The 17511-nt window shown below is 45.9% G+C and overlaps 2 protein-coding genes and 1 pseudogene across 2 annotated transcripts; all 3 read right to left on the minus strand.

The window, feature by feature from the left end:
- Positions 1–1380: 1380 nt before the first annotated feature.
- On the minus strand, positions 1381–2017 carry TMEM217B (transmembrane protein 217B). Its single transcript, XM_047797154.1, has one exon. The coding sequence runs from the start codon at positions 1976–1978 to the stop codon at positions 1424–1426; it is 555 nt and encodes a 184-aa protein (XP_047653110.1). The 5' UTR covers positions 1979–2017; the 3' UTR covers positions 1381–1423.
- Positions 2018–4000: 1983 nt separating this feature from the next.
- LOC125135728 (60S ribosomal protein L17-like) lies at positions 4001–4561 on the minus strand (annotated as a pseudogene).
- Positions 4562–8705: 4144 nt separating this feature from the next.
- TMEM217 (transmembrane protein 217) lies at positions 8706–9284 on the minus strand. The gene has a single exon (XM_047797256.1). The coding sequence runs from the start codon at positions 9282–9284 to the stop codon at positions 8706–8708; it is 579 nt and encodes a 192-aa protein (XP_047653212.1).
- Between the last annotated feature and the right edge of the window lie 8227 nt (positions 9285–17511).

Raw genomic sequence — 17511 nt, forward strand, 5'->3', positions numbered from 1 at the left:
AAGCTGGAAAGGGGGTCTATGGTTACACACAGGAGTAAGAGGAGTCTCCAGAGAACTGCGTCCTCCAGTATGGTAGCCACAAGCCAGCTGCATGTGGCTCTTGAAATGGAAATAATTAAAATGGAATTAAATTTTTTTTTGGTCTTTTTTTAGGGCTATACCCGTGGCATATGGAAGTTCCCAGGATAGGGGTCCAATCAGAGCTGTTGCTGCCAGCCTCCGCCAGAGCCATCGCAACACCAGATCCGAGCTGCATCTGCAACCCACACCACAGCCCATGGCAATGCCAGATCCCCAATCCATTGATCAAGGCCAGGGATGGAACTGGCAACCCCATGGTTCCTAGTCTGATTCACTTCCTTCTGTGCCATGACGGGAACTCCAAATGGAATTAAATTTAAAATTTGTTTCCTGGATTGTCATGGCCACATCCCAAGTACTCAATAGCCACAGGTGGCTCCTGGATGGCATAGATGTAAAACAGTTCCATTAAGCACAGAAATTTCTGTTGGACAGCACTGCTCATCAAGGACTCAGCAGAACTAGGCATCATTGGGGAGATCCACAAGAGAAAAATTAGAAACCAAAGTTGTGGAGTTCCCATCGTGGCTCAGTGGTTAACAAATCCGTCTAGGAACCATGAGGTTGCGGGTTCGATCCCTGGCCTTGCTCAGTGGGTTAACGATCCAGCGTTGCTGCAAGCTGTGGTGTAGGTTGCAGACAAGGCTTGAATCCCGCATTGCTGTGGCCCTGGTGCAGGCCGGCAGCTACAGCTCCAATTAGACCCCTAGCCTGGGAACCTCCATATGCTGCGGGAGGCAAATGGCAAAAAGACAAAAAAAAAAGGCCTTAAAAAGGGAAAAAGGGAGTTCCCATCATGGCGCAGTGGTTAATGAACCCGACTAGCATCCATGAGGACATGGGTTCAATCCCTGACCTCTCCCAGTGGGTTAAAGATCCAGCATTGCCGTGAGCTGTGGTATAGGTTGCAGACACTGCTCGGATCCCGCGTTGCTGTGGCTGTGGTGTAGGCTGGCAGCTGTAGCTTGGATTCCACCCCTAGCCTGGGAACCTCCATATGCCACAGGTGCAGCCCTAAAGAGACAAAAGACCAAAAAAAGGCGGGGGGGGAGAATGTGTAAGGATGTGTAGAGAGGGGGTACCATGTGAAATAACAGCACATACCAATGAGATGGTTAGATGAGCACAAATGCAGTCTATAATTAAATGCCAAAAGAAGTCACAAACGCACACATGCACAATAATTGGTCCATGCAACCTTCCCTCCCCTGCAAGAGCCATTCTTAAGTGCATCAAACTTGAGAATCCCCAAAAGGAAGCAGAATCAACAGAAGGCCGTCAGGGAAGGGGGAGCCACCGTTGGGGAGCACTGGGCCTCTTTCTGCCTTCTTCCTGGCATGGTTCAGTTTAACTTGTGGTACAAGTTTCCCAGCCTGACAGGGGGCCAGGAGGTAACGGTACTGACAGAGGAGTGTCTGCGATGGCCTAACTTGCTTAGCATCCTGGGGTTCTTGTAAAGGGTGTACATGTGCTTGGTGAGGAAGGGCAGGCAGCAAAAGTGCAGGAGCATCCGGGAGATTTGGAAGACCAAGTGCAGGTAACCCAGCTCCTTGAACTGCTCTTTGATGGCCCCGTAGGTGAGCAGGACCACGGTGAAGCTGAGGAGCTCATAGGTGATGATCCACACGGCGTAGCACAGCAGCCCCAGGTAGTTGTTGACGTGGATGCAGCCAAGGAGCACGGAGCTGAGCACGATGGTGATGGTTGATAGGCAGATGTTGATGCTACTCTCGTAGGTCATGACCCAAGAGACCAGCTTAAGGTTTGTCACCTTGTAGATGCTAAAGTGGTCCTCGTAGCCAATGGATCTAACCTCATTCACTTCAAAGATGAGGAACTGGATGGTGTTGAGGAGGGAGAAGACGCCCAGCATGAAGGAGAACTTTTTGTCATTCATTTTGTAGGTGTTTTGCCAGAGTATCTGCTGCAGGGGACAAAAAAGTCATGGAGACACATGAGAAGACGACGGAGCTAGGAGTTCCCATTGCAGCTCCGCAGGTGATGGACCTGACTAGTATCCATAAGGATGTGGGTTTGATCCTTGGCCGTGCTCAGGGAGTTAAGGATCCTGAGTGGCTGTGGTGTAGACTGGCAGCTGTAGCTCCAAGTCAGCCCCTAGCCTGGGAACTTCCATATACCATGGGTGCGGTTGTGAAAAAGAAAAAAAATGATGACAGAGGCAGGCCTAGATGAATTTCTCTCAAGCCACTAGATGTAAGTGGAAGAGCTGTGGGTAAGAATGCCATATGGACAGGCCATGGGCTGGAAGTCCAGGGACATGGGCTCTGGTCCCTGCTCCGGCCTCGCCAGCTTCAGGTGAGCACATCACTGGGAGCCGCGGCCCTCGTCCCAAGGTACCATTGGATAGTCCTCAGGTAGCTCTGCGGTGCTTTAAGGTGGCGCAAAGAGCACTCCTGCTGGTTTACTCCCTGGGTCTCATCCAGAGTTGTCCCAAGTCACAGGCTTCCGTGAGCAGAGAAAGGAATGGGGGAGGCTGTGAGGGACAGTGGGGAACAGTCACACACAAGGGGACACGTGCAGTCCTCCGGCTGCTCTGTTTCCCATGAGGGGCTGTGGCCTCCTTCCGCTTTCTCCTCCTCACTTGCTCAATCAACCCCAAATATTCTTCTTCTCCTTTTTTAAAAATTAAATTACATTTTATTATTATTATTACTACTATTGGCTGCACCTGTGGCATGCGGAAATTCCCAGGCCAGGGTTTGAACCTGAGCCACGACAGTGACAACACCGTATCCCTGGATCCGTGGAACCACCAGGAAACTCCTTTTTTTTTTTTTTTTTGTCAGTAGCAACAGTTTTATTGCTGTGGCAAAATGTATATAATATTCATCATCCCGTTTAACTCTTTTTTAGTGTACAATTCCGTGGCATTATGGATATTCACATTGTTGTGCAACCATCACCAGCACCCATCTCAACTTTTTCATATTCTCAAAAAAAAAAAAAGGAAGTTCCCATTGTGGTTCAGTGGCAATAAGCCCAACCAGTATCCCTGAGGATGTGGGTTTGATCCCTGGCCTCGCTTAGTGGGTTAAGGATCCGGCGCTGCCATGAGCTGTGGTCTAGGTTGCAGATACATCTCCGATTTGACCTCGAGAGTGGAAACTTCCATATGCCGCACGCACAGCCCCGAAAAGCAAAAAAAAAAAAACAAAACCAAAACCAAAAACCAAAAACCACACACACAAAAAAAACCTCCTGTACTCATCAAACACTGATTTTTCCCCTTGCCCCTTGTTACTTCTACTTTCCGTCTCTATGAATCTGATTACTCTAAGCACCTCATATAAATGGCATCAAATAGTATTTGTCCTTTTGTCCTTTTGCGTCTGGCTTACTTCACAGCATATTTTCTTTTTTTTTTTGTCTTTTCTAGGGCCACACCTGGAGCATATGGAGGTTCCCAGGCTAGGGGTCTAATTGGAGCTGTAGCAGCAAGCCTACACCAGAGCCAACACAGGATCCGAGCCACATTTGCAACTTACACCACAGCTCACGGCAACCCTGGATCCTTAACCCACTGAGTGAGGCCAGAGATCGAACCCCAAACCTCATGGTTCCTAGTCGGATTTGTTAACCGCTGTGCCACGACGGGAACTCCCACAACATATTTTCAAGGTTCATCCCAAATATTTTTACGCCTTATTCCCTACTTACTCCCCCAGCTGTGTGTGACTCCATAGTTTACTCCTTGATACACAAACCTTTCATTGCACCCGAGGCTCGGAAGGGTCGAAGATGGGGTGGCCGAGGCAGTGTGCTGGCTGGTGGAGAGCTGCACTGACACTTTCCTGTCCCCAGCAACCACACCTCACCTCATCCCTGCTCACAGAGCCATTTCTTTTTTCTTTCTTTTTTTTTTGTTTTTTACTTTTATTTGCATTTATTTTTGTGAAATTTATTCCCAGGCCATAAATTTTTGTTTCTTTAGTTTCTTCTAGGATCTTTTTCTTCTGGTGCAACCTCCTCTTCTGGCTTAGGAACAATGTGCTCTTTTTCAGTCGGGATCATCTCAGTGGGACAGGGGGAGCTCATGTAAGGGTTGATCTGACCGTGACCACGAGGTCTGTTAAGTCCTTCGCTGTGTATCTTAGGAGATTTGTTCACCTGGATGTGCTCAATGACCACAGAATCTGCATCAAGCCCTTAAATTTAACATTACTCTCTGCATTTTTGAGCACATGCAATAAAAATCAGCACTCTTTTTGGGCCACCAACCCTGTGTCCAGCCCCACTGTTTGGCCTGGGGCACATAACCAACTCCGCCACTGTTACGATGGACTGGCACACTTTGCTTCCGTAGAGGGACATCCTTCAGATGCTTGGTGGCTTTTCGAATACGCATACTCTTAATGGGCTGGGCAGTTTCATGAGTGTTCTTCAAGTGAACACGAAGATTTGAACCTCTTGATTTGCATGATCTTGTGGGGTTTTCTGGGTCCTGTACATAGCGAACCATTTTAGAGATCACCTCAGGCTGCTTACCGGAAAAGCCACACACAAGGCAGTTTCTAGAGCATTTTTGCTTGTTTGTTTTTTAGGGTCACATGTGCTGCATATGGAAGTTCCCAGGCTAGGGGTCAAATCGGAACTGCAGCTGCCGGCCTATACCAGAGCCACAGCAACGCCATATCCAAGCCTCATCTGCCACCTACACCACAGCTCCTGGCAACACTGGATCCTTAACCCGACGAGCGAGGCCAGGAATGGAACCCATATCCTCATGGATACTAGTCAGACTTGTTACTGCTAAGCCACAGGGGGAACTCCCAATTTAATTTATCTTAATTGAATGTCAGTGAGTTTCTTGGATGTGTTTTCAATAAACCTGAGAAGATTTCAGCCATTTTTTTTCTTCAAATTTTTTTTCAGTTCTTTTCTCTATCTCCTCTTCCAAGGCTCCCATTATGCAGTGTTGGTTAGTATGCTTAATCACGCTCCACATTTCTCTTTGGGTCTGTTTATTTTTCTTTGTCTTTTTTCTCTCTGCTCAGATTGCATAATCTCTAGCCCTGGGGGAAAGGGAAGACAGGGGTCTGAGATCTTCTTGGTTTGCCTCTCCTGTTATTAGAACCACCAGCTTAACCTGGGGCAAAGGCAACTGGAGCATCCCACTTCTCAGTGGTGCCACACCTAAGGTAATGCCTCCATCCCATGAGAAGGGGCCAGGCATCAGAAGGGAGTCCCCGGCTCTTAGCCTCAGCGACAGGTTCCTGGCAGATGGGATACGAAATACCAGGGTCTGCTCCTCCTGGGAAGAAAACCCAGACTGCAGGGCGAGGGAAAGGGACCCCCATTTCTTGGCTGCACCAGTCTGGAGTAGAGTTTCTGCCAGGCTGAGCTGGGAGAGGAGAGGAAGGAAGTGGTTTGGGTTCAAATACCACAGAATCTCACTTTTCTTACCAAATCTCCATTGATTTTTCTAAAGAGATGTCTCTTCATTTGCTGCACACCCTTAGGGCCATTTCCAGAGGCTTTACAAGGGTGTGTGTGTTTAATAATTGTTATCAGTTTTACTGGGGAGGAGGTCCATGGATCTCCTTATACTGTCATACCAGAAATTGATCTCTCCATAATGCTTATTGACAAAGGCTTGTCTTTTTAAAATATGCATTGTATGTCCATTTATTTATTTTTGATTTTTTTGAGTTTTTAAAATTTTTTCTACTATAGTTGATTTACAACTCTGTCAATTTCTGCTGTATGTATGTCCCTTTATTTTTTACTTTGTTTTTGCTTTGTAGGCATGTGGAGGTTCCCAGGCTAGGGATCAAACCGGAGGTATAGCTGCCAGCCTACACCACAGCCACAGCAACGCCAGATCTGAGTTGCATCTGCAACCTACACCACAGCTCATGGAAACTCCAGATCCTTAACCCACTGAGCGAGGCCAGGGATCCTCATGGATGCTCGTCAGATTTGTTTCCACTCCGCCACAATGGGAACTCCTGTACGTCCATTTAAATGCAACTTAAAACATAAATTTGGAGGGAGGAAGCAAGGAGGGCAAAGTTTTATTATTTATTATGACTATTAATATCACATTTTTTTTTTAAATCCAAGAGAAAGCAAAGCCTCTTTACAATTTTCTTTGTCAGGTATACCCTAGTAAAGCTGGAAAAAATAAAATAAAAAGCAAAACCTAAGGATCAAGGTCGGTGACCCCTGGTGGCTGTGATGTTTCGGTCCATCATGAATGCTGTGTGGAGTACTGTCTTGGCTCTTTGTCACATGTTAAAATCATACTTACCTTTCAAGAGATATCAAATCTGATCTCCTTATTGAAGTCATTAGTGACTATTGTGATCCTGACTTCTTAGGCAGACATCTTCCCCAACACCACTTTAAAAACTCCTATTCATGGAGTTCCCGTCGTGGCGCAGTGGTTAACGAACCCGACTAGGAACCATGAGGCTGCGGGTTTGGTCCCTGCCCTTGCTCAGTGGGTTAACGATCCGGCGTTGCCGTGAGCTGTGGTGTAGGTTGCAGGCACGGCTCGGATCCCGCAGTGCTGTGGCTCTGGCGTAGGCCGGTGGCTACAGCTCCGATTGGACCCCTAGCCTGGGAATCTCCATGTGCCGCGGGAGCGGCCCAAGAAATAGCAAAAAGACCAAAAAACAAAACAAAACAAAACAACTCCTATTCATGAGGTTGCGGGTTCGATCCCTGGCCTTGCTCAGTGAGTTAAGGATGAAGCATTGCTGTGAGCTGTGGTGTATGTCACAGACATGGCTCGGATCCAGCATTGCTGTGGCTGTGGCATAGGCTGTCGGCTACAGCTCCGATTAGACCCCTAGCCTGGGAACCTCCATATGTCACAAGTGCGGCCCAAGAAAAGGCAAAAAAAAAAAGGAACCATAAAAACTCCTATTGCAGGAGTTCCCATTGCGGCTCAGCAGTAATAAACTCCACTAGTATCCATAAGGACATGGGTTCTATCCCTGGCCCCACTCAGTGGGTTAAGGATCCGGCATTGCTGTGTGCTGTGGTGTAGGTCACAGATACGGCTCAGATCTGGAGTGGCTGTGGCTGTGGCGTAGACCAACAGATACAGCTCTGATTCAACCGCTAGCCTAAGAACTTCACTAAGCTGAGGATGAGGCCCTAAAAAAAGCAAACAAGAAAACAACAACAAAAAAACATTTATCAAAATGTATTCTTTAAATATGTGCAGAGTTCCCATCATGGCTCAGCAGAAACGAATCTGACTAGCATCCATGAGGACACAGGTTCAATTCCTGGCCTTGCTCAGTGGGTTAAGGATCCAGCGTTGCCATGAACTGTGGTGTAGGCTCCGATTCAACCCCTAACTAGGGAACTTCCATATGCTGCGGATGGGGCCCTTAAAAAAAAGTGCAATTTATCATATGTCAACTATACTTCAAAAAATCTATTAAATAAATGAATGCCTAACCTAATGTCTAATGTTAGAAGGAGAGGTTTGCCCAGTTTGTCTTCCACCCTGGCCTAAACTACTTCTGACAGTTTTTGAACCTGAATTCAAAGTGACGTTTGTTGTTATGTGATAACGTGTAATCTGGTAATCTCTTATGCAGCTGGCTAATTGATTCATAAGCAGGATTTAGTCTCTCCCACTAAACTGCAAAATCCTCAAGGTCAGGCTTCACATCTACTTTTTTGGTGTCCTCTTGCAGTGTCCAACACAATGACAGAAAAATTTACCAAACACCTTTTGATTAACCAAGTGCCTTTATGCTCCTTAACAAATATGGAGGAGTTCCTGTCATGGCACAGTGGTTAATGAATCTGACTAGGAACAATGAGGTTGCGGGTTCGATCCCTGGCCTTGCTCAGTGGGTTAAGGATCCGGCGTTGCTGTGAGCTGTGGTGTAGGTTACAGAGGTGGCTCGGATCCCACGTTGCTGTGGCTCTGGCGTAGGCTGGCAGCTACAGCTCTGATTAGACCCCTAGCCTGGGAACCTCCATATGCTGTGGGAGTGTGGCTCAAGAAAAGGCAAAAAGACAAAAAAAAAAAAGAAGAAAAGAAAAGCACGGTGGATGCCACCTCAAAACACTTAGAAATAAAGGAAGAAAAATCATTAAAAAAAAAATTGGGGAGAGGGGCAGGGGGTCAGGGGAGGGTGGGGTCAAGTCAGAAAATGAAGTCTGATTTTCCTCTAGTTTTATTCTGGAATATAATTTAGAGGACATAGGGTGCACATCAAGGCACCAACAATATTCTTTGTGTTACAACAATCTGAAATATAAATACAGATTTGCCTGTCCCAGGGTTAAGCCAGAGAGCTGTGGGTTGAAGGCTGATGAAGATATACCAAGATGAAAGAATGGCCAGGCTGCGATTCAGCTTCACTTTATTACTTGCCCTCTTCATTTTGACCAGTAAGGTGGCACTGACAAGAAAAGGAAAGGGGAACGCAAGGAGCACTTGATAAAGAACCATGTCCTTTAAACATCCTCAAGGAGCAGGATGTTCCAGTTGCGACCATGATCACATTTCTCTCCGTATTCCCTCCTAAGAGCGGCGGCGGTAGAGTCTCTACTTGCTGAAAAGTAAAAGAGATGGAAACTGAACCATGAGAACCGGGGAGATCTACCCCTCAGGGGAAAGAAAAGGGCCAACATCATTCATTATACTGGCGGGTCAAGTTGATTATCTTTGATTTCCGCCATGAGAACTCTCCACTGCCCGTCGAAATCCGTCTATTGTAGGAAATGATATTGCTGGGGCTTTGATTTTTGTAGATCACGTAGGCATAGGTAATGACAAAGAACATCCAGAAACAGTGCATCAGTGTACGGGATACCAAACCAAACCAGCGCAGGATTCTGACCTCTTCCGGGTTAGAGTTATCGTTGGTGTGGATTTGTATTACAATGTTTACGGTTTCATAGAAAAAGATCCAGATGACATAGATGACCAAGCCCCTGTATATCTGGGTGTATATTGAGTAGAGGAGCAAGCAGCTGATGATGAGAGTGATGAAAGAAAGGCAGAAGACGATTGTCCAACTCCAGCAGATGATGGCTTGCTTTGCCAGCATCCCTGTACCCCTGATCTGTGAGGATAACTCAGTGCAATTGCCTTTCATTAAGTACTTGCATTCAAAGATGAGGTACAAGTCGATGGCCATGATGGTAAAGACCCCTGATAACACGGAGCCCATTTTGGCCGTCATCCCACACCAGTGCTGCTGTCTCATGCTGAGACCTCCTGTGAAGACAAACTGTGGGGGGGACCTTTGCCATATACCTGAAACTAACACAACATTGTAAATCAACTGTGTTTTAATCAGAAAACAAGACAAAACAAAGTGGGGGGAGAATTCTGGCTCCTGCCAAGGTGGTAAATTACCAGGGTTTCTGCCGCCTCCCCCCCCCCAGCGCCGATTCACCTGAAGAAACAATAAAGAGAGAGATGGAAACCAGGCAGTAACAGCTTTAGGAAGACAGAAGTCTGTTTAAAATGGATTTGGGGAGTTCCCATTGTAGCTCAATGGCTAACGAATTCGTCTAGGAACCATGAGGTTGCGGGTTCGGTCCCTGGCCTCGCTCAGTGGGTTAAGGATCCGGCATTGCCGTGAGCTGCGGTGTAGGTCGAAGATGCAGCTCGGATCCCCTGTTGTTGTGGCTGTGGTGTAGGCCGGCGGCTACAGCTCCAATTGGACCCCTAGCCTGGGAACTTCCATATGCCTCGGGTTCGGCCCTAAAAAAGACAAAAAATAGAAATAAAATGGATTCGGGAGTGTGAGTGGACAAAAAATAGAAATAAAATGGATTCGGGAGTGTGAGTGGGGAGGCAGGAGGATGCAGTCTGGGGCTGGTGGCAGTGAGCAGATAAATTTGGCGAAGCTCAACCCGGGCTTCACATTACAGTGACTGAAAGTGCTGGGGCCCCACCCTACAGCCATGAGAACATTCTCTGGGTGGGACCCAGATAGCAGTATTTTACTTTTTATTTTATTTTTTGGAGTTCCCGTTGTGGCTCAACAGGTTAAGAACCTGGCTAATATCCATGAGAGCATGGGTTTGATCCCTGGCCTCACTCAGGGGTTAAGGATCCATCCTTGCCATGAGTTGTGGTGTAGGTCACAAATGCGTCTCAGATCCCACGTTGCTGTGGCTGTGGCAAGGGCCAGCAGCTATATATAGTTCTGATTCGATCCCTGTCCTGGGAACTTCAATATGTCATGGGTACGGCCCTAAAAAGACCAAAAAAAAAAAAAAAAAACCCAACCCCCCAAAGCACTGTACCTTTAATCCACTGTGCCAAGTCAGGGGCAAACCCATGACACCACAGAGACAACTCGGATTCTTTTTTTTGTCTTTTTGCTATTTCCTGGGCCGCTCACGCAGCATATGGAGGTTCCCAGGCTAGGGGTCGAATCGGAGCCGGAGCCATAGCCACCAGCCTATGCCAGAGCCACAGCAACGCAGGATCCGAGACGCGTCTGCAACCTACACCACAGCTCACGGCAACGCCGGATCGTTAACCCACTGAGCGAGGCCAGGGACCGAACCCGCAACCTAATGGTTCCTAGTGGGATTCATTAACCACTGTGCCACAACGGGAACTCCCTTTTTTTTTTTTTTTTTTTTTTTTGCTATTTCTTGGGCTGCTCCCGTGCATATGGAGGTTCCCAGGCTAGGGGTCGAATCGGAGCCGGAGCCATAGCCACCAGCCTACTCCAGAGCCACAGCAATGCAGGATCCAAGACGCGTCTGCAACCTACACCACAGCTCACGGCAACGCCGGATCGTTAACCCACTGAGCAAGGGCAGGGACCAAACCCGCAGCCTCATGGTTCCTAGTCGGATTCGTTAACCACTGAGCCACTAAGGGAACTCCAACAACTCGGATTCTTAACCTCGGATTCTTAACCACTACAGGAACTCCTCTAACCCTCAGGTATCAAGGAGAAAGACAAGGGTTCCCCTTTTTTCCCTCTTCAGTGGCTGAAAGGTGTATGAGTAGGGAGTCATCTCAGACCAACTGGGCAAGGACCTGATAAACAGAAGGAGTCCAGGCCTCTGAAAATGTACAGAGCAGAGATTTACATAGGCTCTTACATGAGAGAGGAAAGCTGTAAACTTCTATCATGTTTAAAGCACTGTTATCTTGGAGCCAAACTTATACGCTAATAAATACAATCGCCTGCACTCTTATAAGCATGCTTGAGGCGCTCCCAGTTCAAACAATCTCTCCTTTGACCCTGCGTTTTTCTCTCTAATTCATATTCAGTGTTTCTCTATTGTTAGAGCAATCAATAGATCCCAGCTCTTGGCTGACTTAAAGCAGAGCAGTCGGGGCTCATAGACTCGTGGAGACGGCCAGTTATCTATGCCACAACAATGCTACATAAACAACCACAAAACCTCAGGGGCACAGAACAATGACCATTGCTTAGTTCATAAGTCTGTGGGGTTCAGCTTATCTGGGGCTGGGCTGAGCTGGGCTGATTTCAGCTGGACTCAACTGAGTGTCTGGGGTCAACTCTTGGTTGGCTAGACAGTTCTGTTGATTTTGGCTGAGCTCATTGATATGCCTGAGGGTCAACTGGCTGTTGGCTGATCTAGGATGGCCTCAGCTGGGATAACTCAGGGAGACTGGGCCTTGCGCCACATGTTTCTCATCAACCAACAGGCTAGCCTAGACATGTTGTAATGGCAGTGGCAGAGGGCAACAAGAGTGCTACAGATCGAATGTTTTTGTCCTTGCAAAATTCCTCCGTTGAAAACCTAATGCCTGAGGTGATAATATTAGAAAGTGGAGGGTTTGTGTTTTGTTTTAGGTTTTGGTTTTGATTTTTTTATGGCCGAACCCGAGGCATATGGAAGTTCCCAAGCCAGGGACTGAATACAAGCCACAGCTGCAACCTATGCCACAGCTGTGGGAACACTGGATCCTTTAACCCACTGCACCAGGCCAAGGATCAGACCAGCACCTCCGCAGCAACCCAAACCCCTGCAGTTGAATTCTTTTTTTTTTTTCTCTTCTTTTTAGAGCTGTACCCTGGGCACATGGAACTTGCCTACGCCACAGCCACAGCAAAGTCAGATCCAAGCCACATCTGTGATCTACACCACAGCTTGCAGCAATGCTGGATCTTTAACCCACGGAGCAAGGCCAGGGATTGAACCTGCATCTTCATGGATACTAGTCGGGTTCTCAACCGGCTGAGCCACGATGGAAGCTCCAAAGAGGAATATTTAGAAAGTGATTAGATCATGGGGGTGGAGCCCTCCCAAATGAAATTAGTGCCTTTATAAAAGAGGTCGAAGAGGAGTTCTCTGGTGGCCTAGCGGGTTACCAGGATCTGGCATTGTCACTGCTGTGGCTCAGGTTGCTGCAGTGGTGTGGGTTTGGTCCCTAGTCCAGGAACTTCTGTATGCTGCAGGCATGGCCCAGACAAAACAAAACAAAGGTCCCAGAAAGATCCTTTGCTACTTCCACAGAGAAGGTGGCAGTCTGAAACCCAGAAGATGACCTTTTCCAGAACCCTGATCTTAGATCTCCAGCCTCTACAACCGTGAGAAAATTCTGTTGTTTACAAGCCACTCAAGTTCCCGTCATGGCTCAGCGGTTAAGGAACCCGACTAGCATTCATGAGGACTCGGGTTTGATTTCTGGCCCTGCTCAGTGGGTTAAGAATCTGGTATTGCCGCGAGCTCTGGTGTAGGTCGCAAACACGGCTTGGATCTCGTGTTGCTGTGGCTGTGGTGTAGGCCAGCGGCTACAGCTCCGATTCAAGCCCTAGCCTGTAGGTGTGGCCCTGAAAAGGACAAAAAAATAAAAATAAAAAATAAATAAAACAATCCACTCAGCCTATAGTATTTTGTTATAGCAGTACGAACAGACTAAGAGAGCAAGTTGTAGTCACGTGGATGCTTTTCAAACATCTGCCTATGTAATGCTTGCTAACATCCACTGATGAAAACACACACAAGACTGAGTCCAGGGTTAGAATGAGAAGGTCCCACAAGATAACACAGACACAGGGAGAGGCAAAGAACAGGGGTATTAATGCAGTCAGTCTCCTACACCATGTCCAGAGGTTTATGCTTGCAGTAGGGTAGCCAGTGTCACAGAGCTGGGCCACTGAAGACTCTGCCACAGCCAGTGATGAGCGTTTGATGCCACAGGTGCACTGGGAGGCCTTCAAGTCCCGGACTCTATATGTTGCTGCTGCCACAGCTATTCCCCCACATTGCGTGCTGCTGTCACACCTGGCACTGCCCAACATCAGAATGGATTCTCCTGTTTTATTTTTTCTTTGCATCACAAGCTCCTCCTGATTCAAAGCCTAGTTGGGAAATTTTTATTAGCAGAGCCTATGACAGGTGCACATGACTTAGGTCACAAGGAAGATGGGAAAGTAAGAAGCTGCCATTTTATCCACAATACAGGCAGGTGGGCTCTGCTTCCTCCAAGGTTTCACAGAGTGAAAAATTCTCCACACATGGGAAAGGGGCTTATATTATAGGCAGCTAAAGAACTAAAACAGAACAACAATGATGAGAGAGAAGAGGAGGAGGAAGAGGAGACGGAGGAAGAGCAGACAATCTCTTTGTAGCTAAGCTTCTTGAAAGAGTACTCCAAGTACTCTTTCTTGAGTATTTCTTGAAAAGTACTCACTTTTCTTCTTTTCTTCCATTTCACTTCTGTTAACAATCAGTTATTGCCACACTAATGATGCAACATACAGTGGTTTACAATCACAAGCATCTGTTTTTCTCACTCATGCTTCAGGCTGCAGGTCAGCCTGAAACAACTAAATGCTCACCAGTAGTAACACAGATAAACTGTGCTACTTATAAAATGGAATATTACACGGCAGTGCAAAATGAGTGAACTATAGCTATTATTAACATGGGCAAACCTCAAAACCATACTGTTGTCTACAAGAAGCAGGCAACAGGAGACAGGATACAATACAATATCATTCATATAAACCATACATTATTTAAGGTTACAAGCATAGATTGAAAAATATAAACAGAGGATGATTAATACAAAATTCTGCACAGAGGTTATACCTGAAGAAAGGAGAAGGGGGGATGCCCATAGGAAGGGACCTCCCAAAAGGTGTCTAAGATACAGGTGATCTTATGTGTATCTTAGATACATTATTCGTTGAACTATGCATACTGTTTTTCTTTTTTGGCTGCCCCACTGCATACGGAGTTCCCAGGCCAGGGATCACATCTGAGTCACAGCTGCGACATAAGCCACGGCTATGGCAATGCTGGATCCCCAACCCACAGTGCAGGGCTAGGGATTGAACCCAACGTGCCAGCGTTCCCAAGACACCACCAACCCCATCGTGGGAACTCCCCAAACTATGCATATTTTATATTCTTTTGTGCATGTGATATATTTAACATCCCATGAGAATAACCGACTATGGGTGAGGATGTGAAGCAGTAGAAACTCTCGATCATTGCCATGAGGACCAATACAAACTGGGAAAACCATTTTGGAGAGCATTTTTTTTTTTGTCTTTTTAGGGCCTGTACTACAGCCACAGCAACACAGGGTCTGAGTCGAATCTGCCACCTATGCTGCAGCTCACAGCAAAGCCAGATCCTTAACCCACTAAGCAAGGCCGGGGATTGAACCTGTGTCCTCATGGATACTAGTTGGGTTCTTAACCCACTGAGTCACAACAGGAACTCCTTGGAGAACATTTTGAGGTATCTAGTTAAGAGGAAATTGTGCATATTCTGTGATGCAGCAATGTTTTCCCTGAGTAGTCCTTGGTACTGTAAAGCAGTAATTTTTCAGACTTTCAAACTTTCAGAAAATTTGAAAAATTCTTTACTAAGAAATGCATTTTACGTAACAATCAAGTATACACCTATACAAACACACCTATGTTTAAGTGCATATAAAGTGGAAATAAAAATAAAAATTTTGCACAATGCTTTTTCCTATTATATGATCTCTTCTATTTATCTTATTATTATTTTTTATTTTTAGGACCTCACCTGTGGCATATGGAAGTCAAGTGGGAGTTGCAGCTGCCAGCCCACACCACAGACACTCAACACTAGATCGGAGCCGCATCTACAACCTACACTGCAGCTCACGGCAACTCCAGAATCTTAACCCACTGAGCAAGGTCAGGGATTGAACTCTCATCCTCATGGATACTAGTTGGGTTCTTAATCCACTGAGCCACAGTGGGAACCCACTCTGACTCTTCTAATCATGTCTATTTTTTTTTTTCCGAGATGAGATATCATTGCCACAACATTGCATAACTTTAAGGTATAAATGTTCCCATCTATTCTATTTCTTTCAAGGTCCCAACTTTTACATTTATTTCAACTCATTAATAGTTGACAAACTGTCCTTTTTTTTTTTGTCTTTTTGTTTAGGGCCGCACCCCTGGGCACAGGGAGGTTCCCAGGCTAGGGGTCAAATTGGAGCTGCAGCTGCTGGCCTATGCCACAGCCACAGCAACGTGGGATCTGAGCCGAGTCTGTGACCTACACCACGGCTCACGGCAACACTGAATCCTTAACCCACTGAGCAGGGCCAGGGATCAAACCTGCGTCCTCATGGATGCTAGTGGGGTTCCTTAACTGCTGAGCCATGATGGGAACTCCAACAAACTGTACTTTGAAACACACCACACTAGAGAAAATTTTACACATGGTAATATGTAAAAGAATGTTAAGTGAACACTGTTCAGAATAAAAATAACTGGAGATGACAACTGAATATTTACATAGTGGGACACAATAGGGCAGTTAAGAGATGATCAAACGAGAGCTCCTGTATCAACAGAAGGCAGAGTGAAAAAAGCCAGTTGCTGAAGCATATGTACAGTGTGTTGCTATTTATAAAGTTTCAAAACATGAAAAACATGTTGTTCACAAATACACACATATATAGTAATCTCATCTCTTGGATGAGAGTGGATGGAGGTTTCCACGGGAGAGAGGGAGGAGTATGGGGTCAAGGAGAGGTGAAAGGAGACTTGAATTGTACTGCAAGGTTTTCTGTTTTTTCACCTTGTTCTTATAGGTTATTTATTTATATTTATTTTTTGCCACCCTGAGGCATGTGGAGTCCCCAGCCTAGGGATCAAATCCAAGCTGCAGTTGGAACCTACGGCAAAACTGAATCCTTTAACCCACTGTGCCAGGCCAGGGATCCACCTGTGTCCTGGCCCTGTAGAAACACTGATCCCATTGCATCACAGCTGAAACTCCTGTTATTTATTCTTCATTCTTTACCGCAGGGGTTGGCAAACTACCATCCATGAGCCAAATCTGGTGCACTGTTTTTGTGTGGTCTGGAAACCAAGAATGTTTCTGTTTGTTTGTTTGTGTTTTCTTTTTGGCCCCATCGGAGGCATGCCAGGAATCAAACTCATGCCACAGCAGCAATCCAAGCTACAGCAGTGACCACGCTGACTCTTAACCTGCTGAGCCACCAGGGAGTTCCACATTTTTTTAAATATTGGGGAAAAAAAATGAAAGAAGAATGGTATTTTACACATGTGAAAATCATAAAATTTGAATTTTTGTGGTTACCAATGAAGTTTTATTGGAACACAGCTTTGCTAGGTTTACAAAGCCGTAAATGATTTGCAGGCTGGCCCTTTACAGAAAAAAGTTTGCCGGGGGTGGGGGGATGCACTGGGTGTTTGGGGTGGAAATGCTATAAAATGGGGTTGGGATGATCATTGTACAACTATAAATGTAATAAAATTTATTAAAAAAGGAAAAAAGTTTGCCATCTGATAATTTTTTGTGTGACATATACTTCATAACAATACAAATGTACGATTACAGAAAAATCCTGGAAATAAAAAGATGTATAATTCTATTATCAAACAAAATTTGCTAAAGTTTTCCATGTTTTCTCCCACTCCTTGACAAAACCCATATATTTTTATTGAAATTAGGCAAAGATGTTTTACATTCTGCTTTTTTTCCTACCACGCATCATTTCGTAAACTTTTTGATGCACTGCGTAGCATTCAAATTTGCATGATTTGATGACACAGCATGGTTCAAGTTTACAAACCTCATGTCATAATTTGTCTAACTGCCTTTTCATGTTTAAATTTATATTCTTTTGATTTGTCCCCTGTTTATCATTGGTTACAAGGCAAAGAACAACTTGGTACACAGAGGTTTTTTTCCCTCTCCTTTTGACTTACTTTCTTCTAATAAACTCCTAGGAAGGAAATATTTTTTTCTTTTTTGGCCGCCCCAAGGCACATGGAGTTCCAGGGCCAGGAATCTCCTGTGGTAAAGCCAGATCCTTTAACCCACTATGCCAGGCCAGGAATCCAACATGTGTCCTGGCACTGCAGAGATGCAGCTGATCCCACTGCGCCACAGTGGGAACTCCTAGAAAAGAAATTCTTAATCTTCCCTCCACTCCTTCAAACTCTACTCTCTCTTCCTTTT

Source organism: Phacochoerus africanus, chromosome 9, assembly GCF_016906955.1.
Source record: "Phacochoerus africanus isolate WHEZ1 chromosome 9, ROS_Pafr_v1, whole genome shotgun sequence".
Taxonomy (NCBI): domain Eukaryota; kingdom Metazoa; phylum Chordata; class Mammalia; order Artiodactyla; family Suidae; genus Phacochoerus; species Phacochoerus africanus.

What these genes read in the sequence shown, in the direction of transcription:
- TMEM217B (XM_047797154.1), bottom strand. Translation starts at nt 1,978, where the DNA reads ATGAATGACAAAAAGTTCTCCTTCATGCTGGGCGTCTTCTCCCTCCTC.
- TMEM217 (XM_047797256.1), bottom strand. Translation starts at nt 9,284, where the DNA reads ATGAGACAGCAGCACTGGTGTGGGATGACGGCCAAAATGGGCTCCGTG.